General features: G+C 47.1%; 1 protein-coding gene across 5 annotated transcripts in view; it reads right to left on the reverse strand.

Moving 5' to 3' along the window:
* LOC123110949 (uncharacterized) overlaps positions 1-19,884 on the reverse strand; it is a 32,309-nt gene extending 12,425 nt beyond the window's left edge. The window contains exons 1-3 of one of the 5 annotated variants that reach the window (XR_006453878.1): positions 19,436-19,884; positions 19,262-19,341; positions 17,338-17,398 (exon numbers count right to left, since the gene is read on the reverse strand). Coding sequence is in view for 3 of the 5 variants with exons in the window: in XM_044531606.1 (XP_044387541.1) it covers positions 17,338-17,398; positions 19,262-19,341; positions 19,436-19,783 (489 nt within the window). In the remaining 2 variants the exon portion in view is untranslated. The remainder of the gene's footprint in view (positions 1-17,337; positions 17,399-19,261; positions 19,342-19,435) is intronic. The other 4 variants (XR_006453879.1, XM_044531606.1, XM_044531607.1 and 1 more) reach the window with 4 other exon arrangements.
* Between the last annotated feature and the right edge of the window lie 214 nt (positions 19,885-20,098).

Raw genomic sequence — 20,098 nt, forward strand, 5'->3', positions numbered from 1 at the left:
TTCGAATTAGGATGGTTCGAGAGGGAAGGCTTCATGGATCTCATTGCTAGAGAATGGGCCAAGGAGTCAAGTGGACATTCCAATGTCGATAGGTGGCAAAATAAAATTCGACACTTGCACCAGCTCCAAAGTGGGATTTATGAAGTGGAAAAAGAGACTTACACAACTCATAAATGAGTTAGATTTGAAAGCTGAGTCTAATGTTCTTAATGTGTCGGATCGAACTGTTAAGAATGAGGCTAAGCAGAAGTAGCGTGCTCTTCTTAGAGAAGAAGAGATGAAATGGCCTCTCAGAGCGAAGGTGACAAAGGTCGTCCAAGGTGATGACAACACCCAGTTCTTCCACATGATTGCAAATGGGAAGCATAGAAAGAAGAAAATAATCCAACTAGAACAGGATGAGGGTACGATTGTAGGGCATGAGAACCTCAAGTTGTACATCTCCAATTATTATAAGCAACTTTTTGGGGGGCCCGAAGATAATTTTGTGTCACTTGATGAGGGCGCAACAGGGGACATTCCACAACTCAACACAGACGAAAACGAGATTTTGTCTGCCCCATTTACGGAGAAAGAGGTGTTTGACGCGATAACACAGATGAAACAGAATAAGGCTCCTAGACCTGATGGATTTCCAACAGAGTTTTACAAGAGATGCTGGCATATCATTAAGGGTGATCTTATGCCTATGTTTCATGACTTATTAACGGACAGTTACAGCTATTCCACCTAAATTTTGGAACAATAATGTTGTTGCCAAAGGAGGAGGAGGCGGTCACATTGAGCAGTTTAGGCCGATATGTCTGCTCAATGTGAGTTTCAAAATCTTCACCAAGGTTGGCACGAATAGGTTGACGCGGATTGTCCATTCGATGGTGCAACCATCTCAGACTGCTTTCATGCCAGGAAGACACATCCTAGAAGGGGTTGTTGTCTTACATGAAACTCTTCACGAGATCCATTCGAAGAAACTGGACGAGGTTATCTTCAAAGTGGATTTCGAGAAAGCGTATGATAGGTCAAATGGCCCTTCCTCCAGTAGGCCCTGCACATGAAGGGGTTCGATGAGGCCTGGAGGAAACAGGTGGACTCCTCCATTCAAAAAGATAGTGTTGGGGTGTAACGCCCCGGATCCGATGCGCCATGTGTCTGTCAGTTATTCGCCTTCGTTGCCATGTCATTTGCTTGCGTGTTGCATTTTATTATGTCATCATGTGCATTTCATTTTGCATACGTGTTCGTCTCATGCATCCGAGCATTTTCCCCGTTGTCCGTTTTGCAATCCGACACTCCTATGTCCTCCGGCGTCCCCCTCTTCTCTCTTTTCATGTGCGGGTATTAAACTTTCTCGGAATGGCCCGAGGTTTGCCAAGCGGCCTTGGTATAGCACCGGAAGACCGCCTGTCAAGTTTCGTGCCATTTGAAGGTTGTTTGATACTCCAACGGTTAACCGGGTAACCGCAAAGCCCTCTTTGAGTTGCAGCCCAACACCCCTTCCAAAGTGGCCCAAAACCCACCTAACTCCCCTCCATGCTCTTGGTCGTTCGATCACGATCGTGTGGGCAAAAACCGCTCCTCATTTGGACTCTCCTAGCTCCCTCTACCTATAAAACTAGCCCCTCCCCCGAAATCCCGCAGTCTAACCCTAGCCCCCCCTCTCCTCGCGCCGCCGGACGCGTCCGCCCGCCGACGGACATGTCCGCCCCGCCGACCGCAGCCAACCCGCGCTCGACACCTGTCCCGCGCCGCCGCCTCCGCCGTCGGGCCCGCAGCCGGCCCGCGCGGCCCGCGCGCCCGCGCCGCCGCCCGGGGTCGCCCACCGCCGCCGCCGCCGACCGGCCGGCGCTCCCCTCCGCCTCCGCCCGGCCGGCGCCCGCCTCCACCACTCGGCCTCCCACGCCCCGCGCCGGCGCCCGGCCACCTCCGCCGCCCTTCGGTCACCCGGCGCCGCCGCGCCCGCGCTTTGCGCCCGGCCCTGCCGTCGGCCATCTCCGGCACCGACCGCGCCGCCCAGCCCCGCGGTCTCCTCCATCGGCGCCGCCCCGCATCTCCGCCGCGGATCCGGCGCCTCCTCGGCCTCTCCGGCCTCCTCCGCGCCCAGATCCGCCCCTTTCCGTCTCCGGCGCCGCCTCCCCGTCAACTCCGGCGAGATCTCCGGCCAACATCGATATCCGTGCAGAAGGTTGACTTTCCCCTCCCCGAAATGCCTAAGTCCCAGATTTCTTGCATAATCATGCCTTGTTTGACCTGCTATATCTCTGCATCCGTAGCTCCGTTTCGTGCGTATAATATGTCAAATTGTTCGTCTCGACGAGTAGATCATTTCATTTCATTGCATCATTTTCATTTGAGCTCATCTTGATGCCCGAAATGATGTTGAAAGAGTGCATGTTGATGTTAATCTGCTAAAACTGTTATAACGAGCTCTTTTGTCATTTTTGCCATGATTGATGTGTGCATCCTATGAGGTTGATGTCTTCATGTGTTTTGAACTATGCTATGTCTTCTTTACAGAGGTGCTTACCATGTATTTTGTGATCAATGTGGTGACTAGCACAAGCATGCAAATTAGGCTTCGTGATGTTGCTGATTTCAGTCCCTGTTCTGCTGTTATTTTTATGCCATGTAAACTTGTTGCTACAGAGATATCAATGCATAATTTGAGATACTTCAGTAAGGGTGTTTTGAACATGTGGTTATGCTCTATCCATTCATGCCCTTGTTTGCAATTATGGAGTAGTCTAGCATGTCATTTGAGTGCTCTACTTTTGCTTCAAAATGTTTCCTGGCAGATTGTTTACTTGTTATTCAATTTAGCCAAGCTTGCTATAGTTGATCTTTACATGCTATGGACTTGTTCTTGCCTTGGTGTGTTTCACAAACATTCCTTCTTGATGATGCTATGCTTATATTGTCATGCAATGACTTGTGGTGAGTGGTTCAAGCTTGTTAACTGGGGTTCATGATGTTGCTGTTTTGCTAGGCTGAATCTGTTATTTCGTGATGCTATATAAACATGTTGCTACTAGTCATTCTATGCATAATCTGGAGATGTTCACTAAGAGTGTTTTGTTCTACATGCCATGCTCTATCCATTCATGCCCCTGGTAGCATTTATAGCTTGCTGTAGCTTGTTCATATCTTGCTCCAAAGTTGCTAAATAATGTTGCTGTCAGCCTGTTAACATTAAGTTCAGTTGTTTCCATGTGTTTTCCTAGTGATCCATGCACCCTATGAACTTGCTCTTGCCATGCTTAGCTTCATAAACATGTCTTCTTGCTGTTTGTTGCCTTGCCATGCCATGTATTGCTCTGTGGTGAGTGGTTCAAGCTCACCAACATGCCTACTTATTGTTGCTCCTGCCATGTATGAGTCTGTATATAACTTGCTATGTTTACATGGGTGCCATCATATCTTCTGATCCTTTTTGGCTTATGTTCAGTAAGGGAGTTTTGTTCTATGGGATTAGTAGATTCATGTCATGCCTTTGTTTGCCATGTTAAGTTCCTGTAACATGTTGTTTGATAACTCTAAACATTGCAATCTGATGTTAATTCTGCAAACCCTGAAACTATTATTATTTGCAATCTTACCATGTCTGTTTGAGCATGTTCTAGTGATTTCTGAAGATAGCTCAGTGTTCATGTTTTGTTATGCTTTACCTGTACATCATGCCCATGTTTTTTGTTATTATGTTGAGGTCTTGTAGTTTGTTGTTTTGATGCTTGCAATATGCCTAGTTGCTGTTATGGACAGATTATTGCTATGACTTGTATAGTGTGTGTGTGTTGAACCGTTGCTCCGTTTTGAGTGTGCTCTATATAAAACTTGCTTGTTTTCGCATGTAGCTTCATATTATCATGTTGCATCCTTGTTTTGAAGTGTTTGCTTGATGTTTGGGTGCATTTTGCATCAATGCCATGTTTAACTTGTTTTGCTCATATCTTCTAGGCCGTAGCTCCGAATCTAATGAACTTTATATGTAACTTGACTAGATTCTCGTGTAGATCATCTTGGTGCATCTTAACTTGCTGTTTAACAACTTGAACATAAGGTTTATTCAGATCTGGACCAATTTCGAAATTTGCATATGAGGACTTACCGGAATTGTTATATGTTGTTTCCGGCCTCATTTAACTTTGCCTTGATGTGTTGCTCTTGTTTCCATCGTCTCTTGCCATGAGTAGCTTCATATAGCCTTGTCATGCATCATACTTGTTTGTGCATCATGTCATGTTCATGTGTGGTGTGTTTACCTTGTTGTGTGCTTCTTTTCGATAGTTCCTGTTTCGTTGCGATCGTGAGGATTCGTTCGTCTACGGTTGGTTCGGTTTCATCCATTCGTCTTCTTCATGGACTCGTTCTTCTTCCTTGCTGGATTTCAGGCAAGATGACCGCTACCCTGGATCTTACTACTATCATTGCTATGCTAGTTGCTTCGTTCTATCGCTATGTTGCGCTACCTATCACTTGTTCATCAAGCCATCCCAAATTGCCATGAACCTCTAACCTTTGACACCATTCCTAGCAAACCACTGTTTGGCTATGTTACCGCTTTTGCTCAGCCCTTCTTATAGCGTTGTTAGTTGCAGGTGAAGTCGAAGATTTCTCCATGGTGGACAGGATTTTGGTTGGATATCACAATATCTCTTATATTATTAATGCATCTATATATTTGGTAAAGCGTGGAAGGCTCGGCCTTATGCCTGGTGTTTTGTTTCACTTTTGCCGCCCTAGTTTTCGTCATACCGGTGTTATGTTTCCGGATTTTTGCATTCCTTACGCGGTCGGGTGATTTATGGGACCCCCTTGACAGTTCGCTTTGAATAAAACTCCTCCAGCAAGGCCCAACATTGACTTTTACCATTTGCCTCACCTAGCCATTTTTCCCTTGGGAGTCGCGCTCTCGAGGGTCATCTTTATTTTATCCCCCCCCCCCCCGCCCGGGCCAGTGCTCGTTGTGAGTGTTGGTCCAACCTGAGCGATGTCCGGCGCCACCTGGGCAACCAGGGTTTATGCCAACCCGACGTCTGGCTCATCCGGTGTGCCCTGAGAACGAGATATGTGCAGCTCCTATCGGGATTTGTCGGCACAGCGGGAGGCTTTGCTGGTCTTGTTTTACCATTGTCGAAATGTCTTGTAAACCGGGATTCCGAGTCTGATCGGGTCTTCCTGAGAGAAGGTTTATTCCTTCGTTGATCGCGAGAGCTTGTCATGGGCTAAGTTGGGACACCCCTGCAGGGTATAATCTTTCGAAAGCCGTGCCTGCGGTTATTGGCAGATGAGAATTTGTTAATGTCCGGTTGTAGATAACTTGACACCAGATCCGAATTAAAACGCATCAACCGCGTGTGTAGCCGTGATGGTCTCTTCTCGGCGGAGTCCGGGAAGTGAACACGGTTTCTGAGTTATGTTTGACGTAAGTAGGTGTTCAGGATCACCTCTTGATCATTGCTAGTTGACGACCGTTCCTCTTGTTCTCTTCTCGCTCTTATTTGCGTATGTTAGCCACCATATCATGCTTAGTCGCTGCTGCAGCCTCACCACTTTACCCCTTCCTTTCCCTTTAAGCTTTGCTAGTCTTGATACCCATGGTAATGGGATTGCTGAGTCCTCATGGCTCACAGATTACTACAACAACAGTTGCAGGTACAGGTTTATCCGATGACCATGACGCGAGAGCGATGCTTGCTTGCGTTGAGTTCTTCTTCTGCTTCTTCGATCAAGGGATAGGTTCCAGGTCGGCAGCCTGGGCTAGCAGGGTGGATGTCGTTGGAGTTTCTGTTTGTGTTTCATCCGTAGTCGGATGGTGCTCTGATGTATTGTGATGTTGTATTCATGGGGCATTGTATGTCGCTTGTATGTATCCCCATCTATTATGTAATGTTGATGTAATGATATCCACCTTGCAAAAGCGTTCCAATATGCGGGTCTATCCTTGGTGGGACCTTCGAGTTCCTTTTGGATAGGGTCGCATATTGGGCGTGAGAAATTGGTATCAGAGCCTCGACCGACCTTAGGAGCCCCCTTGATTGATCGTGTAGTTTGGCCATTGTCGAGTCTAGAAGAAAACTGTTTTTGGAGTCTAGCTATATCGGAGAGTAGGAATTCTTTTTACTCCTCAGTCCCTTCGTCGCTCTAGTAAGGAATCTTGACGTAGGTGTTTTGAATTACTCCTCTTCCCTTCAAATTTTTTAGGTTCACGTAGTTGGTTTTCCGATCGTTGTTCCCCAGCTCTTTTGATCCGGTGCATTTCTCGTCAAGTTGACTCGTGCTCTCTTCATCTTTGAGTTCAATCCTCAGTTGTTTTCTTTTCCCACCCGCCCCCCTTTCTTCTTCTCGAATCCGGAGTCCGTAATCGAGTATCCATCCTACTCGTGCGAAGCCTTTGTTTTCTTTCAACCGGTGTTTTTTCTCTTCAAGTTATTCGTCGATTTCCCCTTTCAAGTTGCCTTTGTTTTTCCCACCCTCCCACCCCTTTTTCTTCCCGGAGCTTGAATCTTTTTCGAGCATCAATTTCATTCGTGCGGAGTCTCTTCAGTCTTCCCTCAATTATTTCAACCGGTGAATTCTCGTCTCGGTGGACATTCTTCAGATTTTTTTTCTTTTCCGGTGGACTCAATTCTAGTTTTTCGTTGTCGATCGTATTCTTTCCCTCAGCTCAAATATTTCCCTTTGCTCGTTCGCCTCTCGCCAGTTTATCCTTCCGGAGTGCTCAAGATATCTCAGGAGATTCGTTTGTGTTCGAATTGATTCGAGGTTGTCACCTCATTCAAATATTTCAATTGTTCCGGTGCAGCATCTATCTATTCAACAATCCTTTTCAACGGTGTTATCTCTTCAGTGGGCCCTAACCCACAGGTCTTTTCCCAGGATCTTACCTGACTCTTCTAATTTCCCCGGAGTCATTCTCAATTCTTTTCAAGTGTGGCGTAAGAATGGATTTCATCAGTCAGATGCCTTTTCCAAGATCGATTTCAAATCATTTCATTGTTGGCTCAACCTTTTCGGTTTTCATTCTCCTGGAGTATCGCAGTAATTTCGATGGTGTTTCTCGTCGATCGCAGAAGAGTTTTTTCTCTAAATCTTGCCCGTTCTCCCGAAGTTCCGTGGTTCTAGCTTCATGTTATCCTCGCGAATTATTCTATTCGTCAGATATTCTTTTCTTTACCATCCAGAGTATGTCAAGAGTTGATTTCTGTTTCTTTTCACCGGAGGCCATAGTTCCAGAAAAATTCTTCGTCCTCACATTTCAGCTATCGTTCTCTATTTATTCCGGTGCTTCGTTCAAGTGTTCTTTAATCAGCTCATGATCTCTTTGTTCTTGTGCATCTAAATCCTCTCTGGCTTATTGGTTCTTCTAATTCTTCCCGGTGATTCATTCTCTTTCATCAGTCATTTTGAATTCTAACGGTGGTTCTTTCGGATTCGTTTTTCCTGTTCACCATATCAATCCATTCGTCGTTCTTTCAATCCTACCGGTGGTTCATGAAGTCCTTCTCAAGTTTGCGATATGTCAATTCTCAATCATTTTCAAGAAGAATAAGTAGTATGCAAAATCCATTGCTTGTCATCAATTTAATTTGATGAAGGATAAGCATACAATAAATCTTATTCTTATTTCATTAGAGTAATTAATCCCTTCCTTCGAAGTTTGTTCTTGATGAATAAATTCTAGTTCCAAGTGTTTCATCTTTTCTTTCCGGAGTTCATCTTTCCTCGGCCATCTCGTCGGAACCTCCATCTAAATCACCGCAAGGCTTTAATCTTATTCTTTCGTCCTTTATTCTATCTCATCATCTTTTTGTCACCGGAGTTCTTCATGGTGGTTCTTCATGGTTTTATTCATTGTTCAAGAGTTCGTCAAGTATCATTCCATCCTCTCAAGTTCTTGTTCTATTCTTTCGATGTTTCAGACGGAGTGCTGTCTAAATCTTTTCAGTCTTATTCGTTTTTTTTCTCATTCTAACCACTCCGGTTAGAACGAGTTGTTTCATCGTCTATCTGATTCCGTGAGCTTTCGATTCTCGTCAATCTCGTCGTTCCTCTCTTCTTCTCGAGTGCTCTCGATCCTTTGTTTTTTCTCTTGAGTTCTTACTTCATCTCATCCCTTTTCCTTCCGTCTCGGTCCTAAGATCTCGGGACGAGATCTCTTGTTAGTAGAGGAGTGTTGTAACGCCCCGGATCCGATGCGCCATGTGTCTGCCAGTTATTCGTCTTCGTTGCCATGTCATTTGCTTGCGTCTTGCATTTTATCATGTCATCATGTGCATTTCATTTTGCATACGTGTTCGTCTCATGCATCCGAGCATTTTCCCCGTTGTCCGTTTTGCAATCCGGCACTCCTATGTCCTCCGGCGTCCCCTCTTCTCTCTTTTCATGTGCGGGTATTAAACTTTCTCGGAATGGCCCGAGGTTTGCCAAGCGGCCTTGGTATAGCACCGGAAGACCGCCTGTCAAGTTTCGTGCCATTTGGAGGTTGTTTGATACTCCAACGGTTAACCGGGTAACCGCAAAGCCCTCTTTGAGTTGCAGCCCAACACCCCTTCCAAAGTGGCCCAAAACCCACCTAACTCCCCTCCATGCTCTCGGTCGTTCGATCACGATCGTGTGGGCGAAAACCGCTCCTCATTTGGACTCTCCTAGCTCCCTCTACCTATAAAACTAGCCCCTCCCCCGAAATCCCGCAGTCTAACCCTAGCCCCCCCTCTCCTCGCGCCGCCGGACGCGTCCGCCCGCCGACGAACATGTCCACCTCGCCGACCGCAGCCAACCCGCGCTCGACACCTGTCCCGCGCCGCCGCCTCCGCCGTCGGGCCCGCCCGGCCCGCAGCCGGCCCGCGCGCCCGCGCCGCCGCCCGGGGTCACCCGCGCCCGCGACCGGCCGGCGCTCGCCCGCCGCCGCCTCCGCCTCCGCCCGGCCGGCGCCCGCCTCCACCGCTCGGCCTCCCGCGCCCCGCGCCAGCACCCGGCCACCTCCGCCGCTCTCCGGTCACCCGGCGCCGCCGCGCCTGCGCTTTGCGCCCGACCCCGCCGCCGGCCATCTCCGGCACCGACCGCGCCGCCCAGCCCCGCGGTCTCCTCCGCCGGCGCCGCCCCGAATCTCTGCCGCGGATCCGGCGCCTCCCCGGCCTCTCCGGCCTCCTCCTCGCCCAGATCCGCCCCTTTCCGTCTCCGGCGCCGCCTCCCCGTCAACTCCGGCGAGATCTCCGGCCAACATCGATATCCGTGCAGAAGGTTGACTTTCCCCTCTCCGAAATGCCTAAGTCCCAGATTTCTTGCATAATCATGCCTTTGTTTGATGTGTGCATCCTATGAGGTTGATGTCTTCATGTGTTTTGAACTATGCTATGTCTTCTTTACAGAGGTGCTTGCCATGTATTTTTGTGATCAACGTGGTGACTAGCACAAGCATGCAAACTAGGCTTCGTGATGTTGCTGATTTCAGTCCCTGTTCTGATGTTATTTTTATGCCATGTAAACTTGTTGCTACAGAGATATCCATGCATAATTTGAGATACTTCAGTAAGGGTGTTTTGAACATGTGGTTATGCTCTATCCATTCATGCCCTTGTTTGCAATTATGGAGTAGTCTAGCATGTCATTTGAGTGCTCTACTTTTGCTTCAAAATGTTTCCTGGCAGATTGTTTACTTGTTATTCAATTTAGCCAAGCTTGCTATAGTTGATCCTTACATGCTATGGACTTGTTTTTGCCTTGGTGTGTTTCACAAACATTCCTTCTTGATGATGCTATGCTTATATTGTCATGCAATGACTTGTGGTGAGTGGTTCAAGCTTGTTAAGTGGGGTTCATGATGTTGCTGTTTTGCTAGGCTGAATCTGTTATTTCGTGATGCTATATAAACATGTTGCTACTAGTCATTCTATACATAATCTGGAGATGTTCACTAAGAGTGTTTTGTTCTACATGCCATGCTCTATCCATTCATGCCCCTGGTAGCATTTATAGCTTGTTGTAGCTTGTTCATATCTTGCTCCAAAGTTGCTAAATAATGTTGCTGTCAGCCTGTTAACATTAAGTTCAGTTGTTTCCATGTGTTTTCCTAGTGATCCATGCACCCTATGAACTTGCTCTTGCCATGCTTAGCTTCATAAACATGTCTTCTTGCTGTTTGTTGCCTTGCCATGCCATGTATTGCTCTGTGGTGAGTGGTTCAAACTCAACAACATGCCCACTTATTGTTGCTCCTGCCATGTATGAGTCTGTATATAACTTGTTGTGTTTACATGTGTGCCATCATATCTTCTGATCCTTTTTGGCTTATGTTCAGCAAGGGAGTTTTGTTTTATGGGATTAGTAGATTCATGCCATGCCTTTGTTTGCCATGTTAAGTTCCTGTAACATGTTGTTTGATAGCTCTAAACATTGCAATCTGATGTTAATTCTGCAAACCCTGAAACTGTTATTATTTGCAATTTTACCATGTCTGTTTGAGCATGTTCTAGTGATTTCTGAAGATAGCTCAGTGTTCATGTTTTGTTATGCTTTACCTGTACATCATGCCCATGTTTTTTGTTATTATGTTGAGGTCCTGTAGTTTGTTGTTTTGATGCTTGCAATATGCCTAGTTGCTGTTATGGACAGATTGTTGCTATGACTTATATAGTGTGTGTATGTTGAACCGTTGCTCCGTTTTGAGTGTGCTCTATATGAAACTTGCTTGTTTTCGCATGTAGCTTCATATTATCATGTTGCATCCTTGTTTTGAGGTGTTTGCTTGATGTTTGGGTGCATTTTGCATCAATGCTATGTTTAACTTGTTTTGCTCATATCTTCTAGGCCGTAGCTCCGAATCTAATGAACTTTATATGTAACTTGACTAGAATCTCGTGTAGATCATCTTGGTGCATCTTAACTTGCTGTTTAACAACTTGAACATAAGGTTTATTCAGATCTGGACCAATTTCGAAATTTGCATATGAGGACTTACCGGAATTGTTATATGTTGTTTCCGGCCTCATTTAACTTTGCCTTGATGTGTTGCTCTTGTTTCCATCGTCTCTTGCCATGAGTAGCTTCATATAGCCTTGTCATGCATCATACTTGTTTGTGCATCATGTCATGTTCATGTGTGGTGTGTTTACCTTGTTGTGTGCTTCTTTTCGATAGTTCCTGTTTCGTTGCGATCGTGAGGATTCGTTCGTCTATGGTTGGTTCGGCTTCATCCGTTCGTCTTCTTCATGGACTCATTCTTCTTCCTTGCGGGATTTCAGGCAAGATGACCGCTACCCTGGATCTTACTACTATCATTGCTATGCTAGTTGCTTCGTTCTATCGCTATGCTGCGCTACCTATCACTTGTTCATCAAGCCATCCCAAATTGCCATGAACCTCTAACCTTTGACATCATTCCTAGCAAACCACTGTTTGGCTATGTTACCGCTTTTGCTCAGCCCTTCTTATAGTGTTGCTAGTTGCAGGTGAAGTCGAAGATTTCTCCATGGTGGACAGGATTTTGGTTGGGATATCACAATATCTCTTATATTATTAATGCATCTATATATTTGGTAAAGGGTGGAAGGCTCGGCCTTATGCCTGATGTTTTGTTCCACTCTTGCCGCCCTAGTTTCCGTCATACCGGTGTTATGTTTCCGGATTTTTGCGTTCCTTACGCGGTCGGGTGATTTATGGGACCCCCTTGAGAGTTCGCTTTGAATAAAACTCCTCCAGCAAGGCCCAACATTGACTTTTACCATTTGCCTCACCTAGCCCTTTTTCCCTTGGGAGTCGCGCTCTCGAGGGTCATCTTTATTTTATCCCCCCCCCCGGGCCAGTGCTCGTTGTAAGTGTTGGTCCAACCTGAGCGATGTCCGGCGCCCCCTGGGCAACCAGGGTTTATGCCAACCCGACGTCTGGCTCATCCGGTGTGCCCTGAGAACGCGATATGTGCAGCTCCTATCGGGATTTGTCGGCACAGCGGGAGGCTTTGCTGGTCTTATTTTACCATTGTCGAAATGTCTTGTAAACCGGGATTCCGAGTCTGATCGGGTCTTCCTGGGAGAAGGTTTATTCCTTCGTTGATCGCGAGAGCTTGTCATGGGCTAAGTTGGGACACCCCTGCAGGGTATAATCTTTCGAAAGCCGTGCTTGCGGTTATTGGCAGATGAGAATTTGTTAATGTCCGGTTGTAGATAACTTGACACCAGATCCGAATTAAAACGCATCAACCGCGTGTGTAGCCGTGATGGTCTCTTCTCGGCGGAGTCCGGGAAGTGAACACGGTTTCTGAGTTATGTTTGACGTAAGTAGGTGTTCAGGATCACCTCTTGATCATTGCTAGTTGACGACCGTTCCTCTTGTTCTCTTCTCGCTCTTATTTGCGTATGTTAGCCACCATATCATGCTTAGTCGCTGCTGCAGCCTCACCACTTTACCCCTTCCTTTCCCTTTAAGCTTTGCTAGTCTTGATACCCATGGTAATGGGATTGCTGAGTCCTCGTGGCTCACAGATTACTACAACAACAGTTGCAGGTACAGGTTTATCCGATGATCATGACGCGAGAGCGATGCTTGCTTGCGTTGAGTTCTTCTGCTTCTTCGATCAAGGGATAGGTTCCAGGTCGGCAGCCTGGGCTAGCTGGATGTCGTTGGAGTTTCTGTTTGTGTTTCATCCGTAGTCGGATGGTGCTCTGATGTATTGTGATGTTGTATTCGTGGGGCATTGTATGTCGCTTGTATGTATCCCCATCTATTATGTAATGTTGATGTAATGATATCCACCTTGCAAAAGCGTTCCAATATGCGGGTCTATCCTTGGTGGGACCTTCGAGTTCCTTTTGGATAGGGTCGCATATTGGGCGTGACATGGGGTTAAGGTGAATGATGACATAGGTCATCATTTCCAGATGCACAAGGGCTTATGACAGGGAGCCCCGATGTCTCCTGTTCTATTCAACATAGTTGCGAATATGTTGGCAATTCTTATCGGTCGGGCTAAAGAAAACGGCCAAGTAGAAAGACTAGTTCCGAATCTTGTGGTTGCAGGAGTGTCCATACTACAATACGTGGATGACACAATTATTTTCATGGAACATGATCTTGCAGAAGCTAGGAATATGAAGCTAGTGCTTTGCTTATTTGAACAACTGTTGAGACTGAAAATTAACTTTAACAAGAGCGAATTGTTCTGTTTTGGGAGGGCCAAAGAGGAACAAGATGCATACAGATAGTTGTTCGGATGTGAAATGGGCTCCCTACCGTTCAGTTACCTAGGGATACCAATTCATCATCGCAAACTATCTAATAAGGAGTGAAAATGCATTGAAGATCGATTTGAAAAAAGGCTAAGCTGCTGGAAGGGCAAGCTTATGTCTTATGGGGGCCAGCTTGTGTTGATAAACTCAGTTCTGACTAGTTTGCTAATGCTCCTTTTGTCTTTCTTTGAAGTACCTATAGGGTACAAAAAAGACTAGACTTTTATCGATCTCACTTTTTCTGGCAATGTAATGAAGTTAAGACGAAATACAGATTGACGAGATGGGATATAATTTGCAAACCCAAAGAACAGGGTGGGCTAGGGGTCGAGAACTTAGAAGTAGATGCCTACTTAGCAAATTCCTATTTCGGTTGTCTGTTGAGACTGAGGGTACGAGGGTACAAATTTGGCGTAACAAGTACCTACAATCTAAGACATTGGCCCAGGTTACCGCGGGGTTATTGAGGATGAAAGAAACCTTTTTTCAAAGAGTGAAATTTATCATTGGTAATGGTAACACAACTAGATTCTAGGAAGATGCATGGTTAGGGGAGACGCCTTTAGCCCTGCAATACCCCATGTTATATAATATTGTACAACGTAAGAAAGCTTATGTTGCTATAGTATTACAAACGGTCCCTCTTAATATCTAATTTAGGAAATCTCTGGTGGGGGAATGTTGGAACTCGTGGTTGCATTTGGTGCGCGGGTTGATGGACGTAAACTTTTGGACCAACCAGATGCCACTCACTAGAAATTATCTAGCAACGGTAGTTTTTCACGGTGAAACCTATGTACTTGGATTTAATTGACTCTGGGCCAATCTCGAGATCACTTCATATCTGAAAGATTAAAGTTCAGTTGAGGATTAAAATTTTTATGTGGTTTGCCCACAAGGAAGTGATCTTAACCAAGGATAACTTGCTAAAGCGAAGATGGGTGGGTAGCTCTCGATGCTGTTTTTGCGACCATGATGAAAATATACAACACCTCTTTCTCGATTGTCCGCTAACCAAACTGCTTTAGCGTACGATTCATATAGCCTTCAACGTTAATCCTCCCACTAGCATCAACACGTTATTTGGGACGTGGCTAAATTGCGTGGAATCCAATATTGCGAGACATATTCGAATAGGAATATGTGCACTATTTTGGGCTATATGGAACTGCAGAAATAATATGATCTTTAACGGGAAATTTTTTACCAACTTTTTGCAGGTTATCTACAAAGCCACCGCTTGGATCTGTACGTGGTCATTACTCACTCCCGCGGACTCAAGGGAGCTTTTGGTTACTGGGTGCAACCGGTGGGAGATGGTACCACGGGCTATCTTCAGCTGATTTGGATGGCGAGCTAATAATAGGCTAGGTGTTTAGTCATCATAGCCTATTTTTTTGCCGAATGTGGCATCTTTTACTTTGCATTTTTTTACTTCGTTCAGGCTCCTTTTGTGAGCCAATACTGGACCTCAGACTTTGTCTTCGTACTTTCTTAAATAAAATGGCTGCATGCATCGTTCTCACGCACAGGTCGGGGGCTTTCCTCCTTTTCAAAAAAATCCACTATTTGTTTCATATGTGGCATATAAAATGCTATGACTACCTATATGCCCACGGAATAAGGGGATCAAGCGGGTAGCCTATAGCTCCACAGATAGAAAAATTCCATTGTACTTTTAATAAATAAAGATAGGTAGGAAAGACGTAGGGCTTTTTCCCATCCAAGGGCCTGAACATGTGTAAAACCACTATATCACCATCATTGGATGAGCTATCCCTCTCTCTACAATCTTCCATGACAACATTATTCATCGACATTTGGTGCCCACCCTAGGTCCCCAACGGATATCTTCCCTCTCTTCCAACACTCTTTCCAATTGAAATCACGTCCATGAACCTCGAGCCAATGGCCTCACCCATCCACAACCTCGACAAAGAGGGATTTTCCGTCAACGATATAAAAGCAGAAGAAGAGATCGACTTCGGTACTTCAAACGAAGAACCTCCGACCGAGAGCCCAGTCCACTGTCCTGGGCTTCCTACTCCTGGCGTCGAGAGGGCAAGGAGCTCAGCAATGGAGTGTGAATCGTTGGAACTGCCTAAAGTGCCTAGCTGGCGACCACCAGGCAAAATGCGGATCCTTCCTAACACAACTCCGACGACCAACGGGGACAAAGGGCTCATGATCTTAGCTATCCGCGATACAACAACTCCCCCACCCAACATCACCTACCCACGTCTTATGAAGCTACCACCGACCGCCTCGACTCTTAAGACTCCCATGCCGCCCGATGCCCGTCTTCAGCCCAGGTCGTGCCGCCCAACCACCGGTGCTGCTCGTCGCCCCCAGCAGCGCCATGGCTGCCACCTCACACCAAGCGCCGCCATGCCACGGCTGGCCATCGTCTTCACCGCTGGCGACGTTGCCACCAGGTTAGGGTCCCTTGACTATCTCAGAGGAAGTCAAAGATTTGGGCTGAGTCAAATAGTTCCTGGGCATAGAAGTGACCAGGTCTGCCAAGGGAATTGCACTATCTTAGAGGAAGTATACTTTAGATCTACTAAGTGATGCAGGAATGCTAGGATGTCGAATGGCCTCGACCCCAATTGAGCAAAACCACAAAGTGACAGCTTGAGAAGAAGTGGATAAGGAGAGATATCAAAGATTAGTTGGGAGGTTGTTCTACTTATGTCATACATGCCCTGACATTGCCTTTGTAGTAAGTGGTAAGAAGATACATGCATGAACCTACGAGTGATCATCTTGAAGCGGTGTATAGAATTCCAAGGTACTTGAAGGGGGCACCAGGAATGAGACTCTTATTTGAGAGTAACAAGCATCTCGTGGTCGATGGGTACCATGGGAAAGTTGCCTAGATGATTGTAGATCAACCTCATGATTTTGTGCCTTTGTTGGTGGAAACTTGGTATCATGGAGAAGTAAGAAACAAGTTGTGTGCACCTCAACTGTCGAGGCCGAATATAGAGCTATGGCTCAAGGGCTAAGTGAAAGGTTGTGGACAAGAAATTTATTAGAAGAATTGAAGATATTGAAGACTAGTTGTTTGAATGTGTGGTGTGATAACAAATCAGCAATCATACATATCAAAAAAATTAGTGCAGCATGACAAAACTAAGCATGTGGAAATAGATAGATTCTTCATCAAATAGAAGTTAGATGCTGGGATCATCAAGATAAAGCATGTGAGTTCAGAGCAACAGATTGCAGACTGCTTGACAAGGATTAGGAACTAAAGTATGTAGTCTGGCGTGCGACAAGGTGAGAATGATAGATATCTATCACCCCTCTTGAGGGGGGTGTTGAATGGAGCCCCATATTTTGCAGGCCAGGCCCATTCCAATGAGTGGCCGCCCTAGACCAGGAGGTGCACGATGTTGTGCAAGACACATCCGCAAGAGCCATTGACTCGGCAGGCCCCTCCTCTGCTCAACACAAAACAACCCCAATGTTAAGCAAAACACCTCCCTCACGGCAGCGACCAATTGATGGACCACGCGTAACGTGCGTCACATGCAATGTCGGCCTGGTGTGAATTAAATGCGCCAAAGGGGGAGGGGGGCTGATATATTTCGTACAAGAGAGTTGCATGTGTATTTTGGTGGGCTTTTTTCTGCGTATTTTTTCTTTTAGAATTTTTTCCGTCCTATTTTTTCCTTCGGTTCAGTCGATTTCTACCGTGGAAAAGAACAACGCCCGGGTTGGAGACGGGGACGCCACGGCATCGCCGGCGAAGGTGAGGAAGCAAATTGACAGGTGCGGGTGGGGGCCTCTTAGTTTTGACCGCCGTTCAGATTAGACAATTGGTCGAGCTCAAGACGGGGACGTTGCGGCTGGCCACAGCATCACCTACGAGGGGCAACAGCTTGCCAGGACCTCGCAGGAGACGGGGACGCTGCAGCGGCGGAGGCAGGGAAGCAGCATGACAAGTGCAGGTGGGGACTTCTAGTTTGGAGGAGGTGGAAGCGGGGCAAGATCTGTTTTTCTAAAAGATCTATATATGTAATTCCGAAACCACACGGGCTGGTCGCGTGCACCCCAGTTAGCAGTGCCCTTAAGTAAAAAACAGTTGTGAAAAATGGCAAGTTCCTCGACATACCTCTAGGAATGTGATCTTGAGCTGATTAGATGGCTTGATTACCACGCTTACAAGTTCTAACCTACATTAAAAACAGGAAGAAGGTTCTCTGCATTAGGCATATTCGAATGTAATCCTCTATTTGTAAATAGTTGCAACCCACTGCCTATTTTTCTTAACTGTGCAAGCAACATGCATGCGTGCGACATCATCATTATGTCATCTCATGCATGTTGTGTGAAGAATTAGTTAGAGATGGCGCTACGCATTGATTGCATAAGAGCAAGTACAATAGTGGGCTTATAGCCATGTCATTTTTGCCTATGTGGAGGAGGGAGATGTGAAAAAGTAAGGGGAGTTGGCTCTCATGCAAGAGCCTAGCTATATTCGCATTTCCAGGTAAATGCACTAATGTGAAGAAAGAGATAGAGAGAAGATGGAAAAAAAAGTACTACCTCATAGCCCACATTATTGTATGAGTACCTATAGATGGGTGGCTATAGATGACATGGCAGTTCCTTAGAGCATCTCCAGCCGCGCCCCCAACAAGGCCCCCTAGGCGACTTTTCGGCCGCCGGCGTCAAAAAATCGGCCCAGTCGCGCCCAAGGGCCCAGTTTTCGCCGGCTCGGGCTGAAATTGGCGCCGGCGGACCCAACCCGAACCCGGCGCGCCGGGGGGCGCTCGGGGGCGCCGGGCGAATCGTTTTTGGCGCGAATGAGCCGCGGGCCAGCCGCGTCAACGACTCGTCTCTCTTCTCGCTCGTTTCCCGCGGCGAATCAATGCCAAAGCTGCCGCACGCTGCCGCGCCGGTCAGCCTCCATTGATGCCTCACGGGCGGCGCAATGAAGACCGGACGACGCGCGTCCCCTCGCCCGCCACGCGTACACGCGGCGGCCACGCGTACGCGGCGCCTCCGCCTATATAAGCCGACCCCCAACGCGCCGGGGACACGCATAGAGCCTCCAACGCCGACGCGCCATTTCTCCCCCTTCCTCCCTCTCCTCTCGCCGTCTCCAGTTCAAAGCATGCCGAGCGCTTCCCAGGCGACGGCGCGGCGGCGAACGGCTTCCCAGACGATGACGACGGCGACTACACGCGGTTCTACAGCCTCCTCGGCATGTAGAATTGTAAGGGCGGCGGGCGGCGAGGAGCGGCGAGGAGCAGCCTAGTAGTTTTTTTCTTTTTTGTAAAATATGTTTAAATATGAACGAACTCGCCGAAGTTTGGTTGAATTTGCGCCGTGTTTGTGCCGTAATTAAAATTTTCAAAAAAACGTGGGCGCCGCGACTGGGGGCATCACGCCCCAGCGCGCGGTTTAGCGTCGGTGCGCCCCTAGGGGGCGATTTTTAGCGCCTCCTGGGGGGTCAACGGCTGGAGATGCTCTTATAGCCATCGGTTGGCTATATTATTAACCATGCTATCATGCCATCTCATGCATGTGGTGTGCACAACTGACTGAAATTGAAAAGAGTAAGTGGAGAAAGCATGTGCATAGAACTATTGTGAAGAGGTCTAGGGTAATCACAGGCCGCGTATCCAAGATCTTAAATCAATTATTTAAAAGAAACTCTAGATTGGTTTCAGAACTTTTTTGGATGAGCATAGCAAATGAAAGAGAACACCATATATCAACACTTGAGAGAAAAAAAACTCATTAAATCAGTTTAACTTACCCGCAAAAAAAATGTTTAACTCACGGACAAAAATCTCGAACGATTAAAGTACTAACTTAACATAATTTGTGTTTGCGGTGCGGTAACAATATTTCGTAGCTAGGAATCTAAGCTTTCACGCAGGAAAGCCCAGAGAATAATATAGTTCCTTTACTTTCCTAATTTTCTAACCAAAATTTATAAGTTTAAACATTAAAATATAAACATTTCACACAGCTCTAAATGCAACAGGTCTGTAGCTGGTAAGTCGAAAGGGGCCTTACTTACCTACCTATCTGGAGATGCGAACCGAGCTGCGTACGCCCTGACCTTGGCCTTGTCGCCATAATAGGTCATGGCGGCGCTGAAATCCTGAAATGCAGCCGAAAACAAATCTTGAGCTCACCCCAAGATTGCTATGAAAATCTGAAGCAGGGTAGGGAGAAAAGTAGACGAGACCGGTCACCTCGGGCTCCAAGATGTCATCGAAGGACGGCGGCACGCGGATGGAGAAGCCGCTGCCGTAGTACTGCGACCACGACCTCGTGTTTGCGATGCCGACCAGCAACGAGGTAGCCCCGCCGTTTGGAGGGTGAGGCGTCGGTGAGGGTGACGCCGAAGGGAGCGCCTCATCTGCCGCAGTAGCGGCGGCGGGGCTCATTGCGGCTGCGGCAGCGGAGGCGGTGTAGACAGCGAAGTCGCGGCGTGTGGCGTCGCACCGGTAGAGCGGGCGCGCGGGGCTGGGTTTGTGGCATAGCCGTGGTGGCTTTGGATAAGGAGGCGAGGGGGCGAGGGGAAGCAGGGCGGGGGTCATGGCACACCACGCCCAGCGGACACTCACGGGAGTCGGAGGTCGGTCTATCCGTGTGAAGAAAGAACGCACTCTTTGCCACCATCCAAATTGTTGGGAAACTCACGGACCGATTAGAGCGGTTGCGGCCCGACTTGGCTCCGAACGTTCCCCCCATTAGCCTGTGGGAACTGCTCTGCTCTATCAACATATGTTTCGCTTCATCAAATTTATTTTGGAGCATTTTCATACAGAAGTTGCAACTCTATGAAAAAGAATGTTTGGCTTTCATATAGCTTCAGCTTTAAGAATGGGAAATTTGGTGAAAAAAATCTATTT

Source organism: Triticum aestivum, chromosome 5B (assembly GCF_018294505.1).
Source record: "Triticum aestivum cultivar Chinese Spring chromosome 5B, IWGSC CS RefSeq v2.1, whole genome shotgun sequence".
In the NCBI taxonomy this organism is placed as follows: domain Eukaryota; kingdom Viridiplantae; phylum Streptophyta; class Magnoliopsida; order Poales; family Poaceae; genus Triticum; species Triticum aestivum.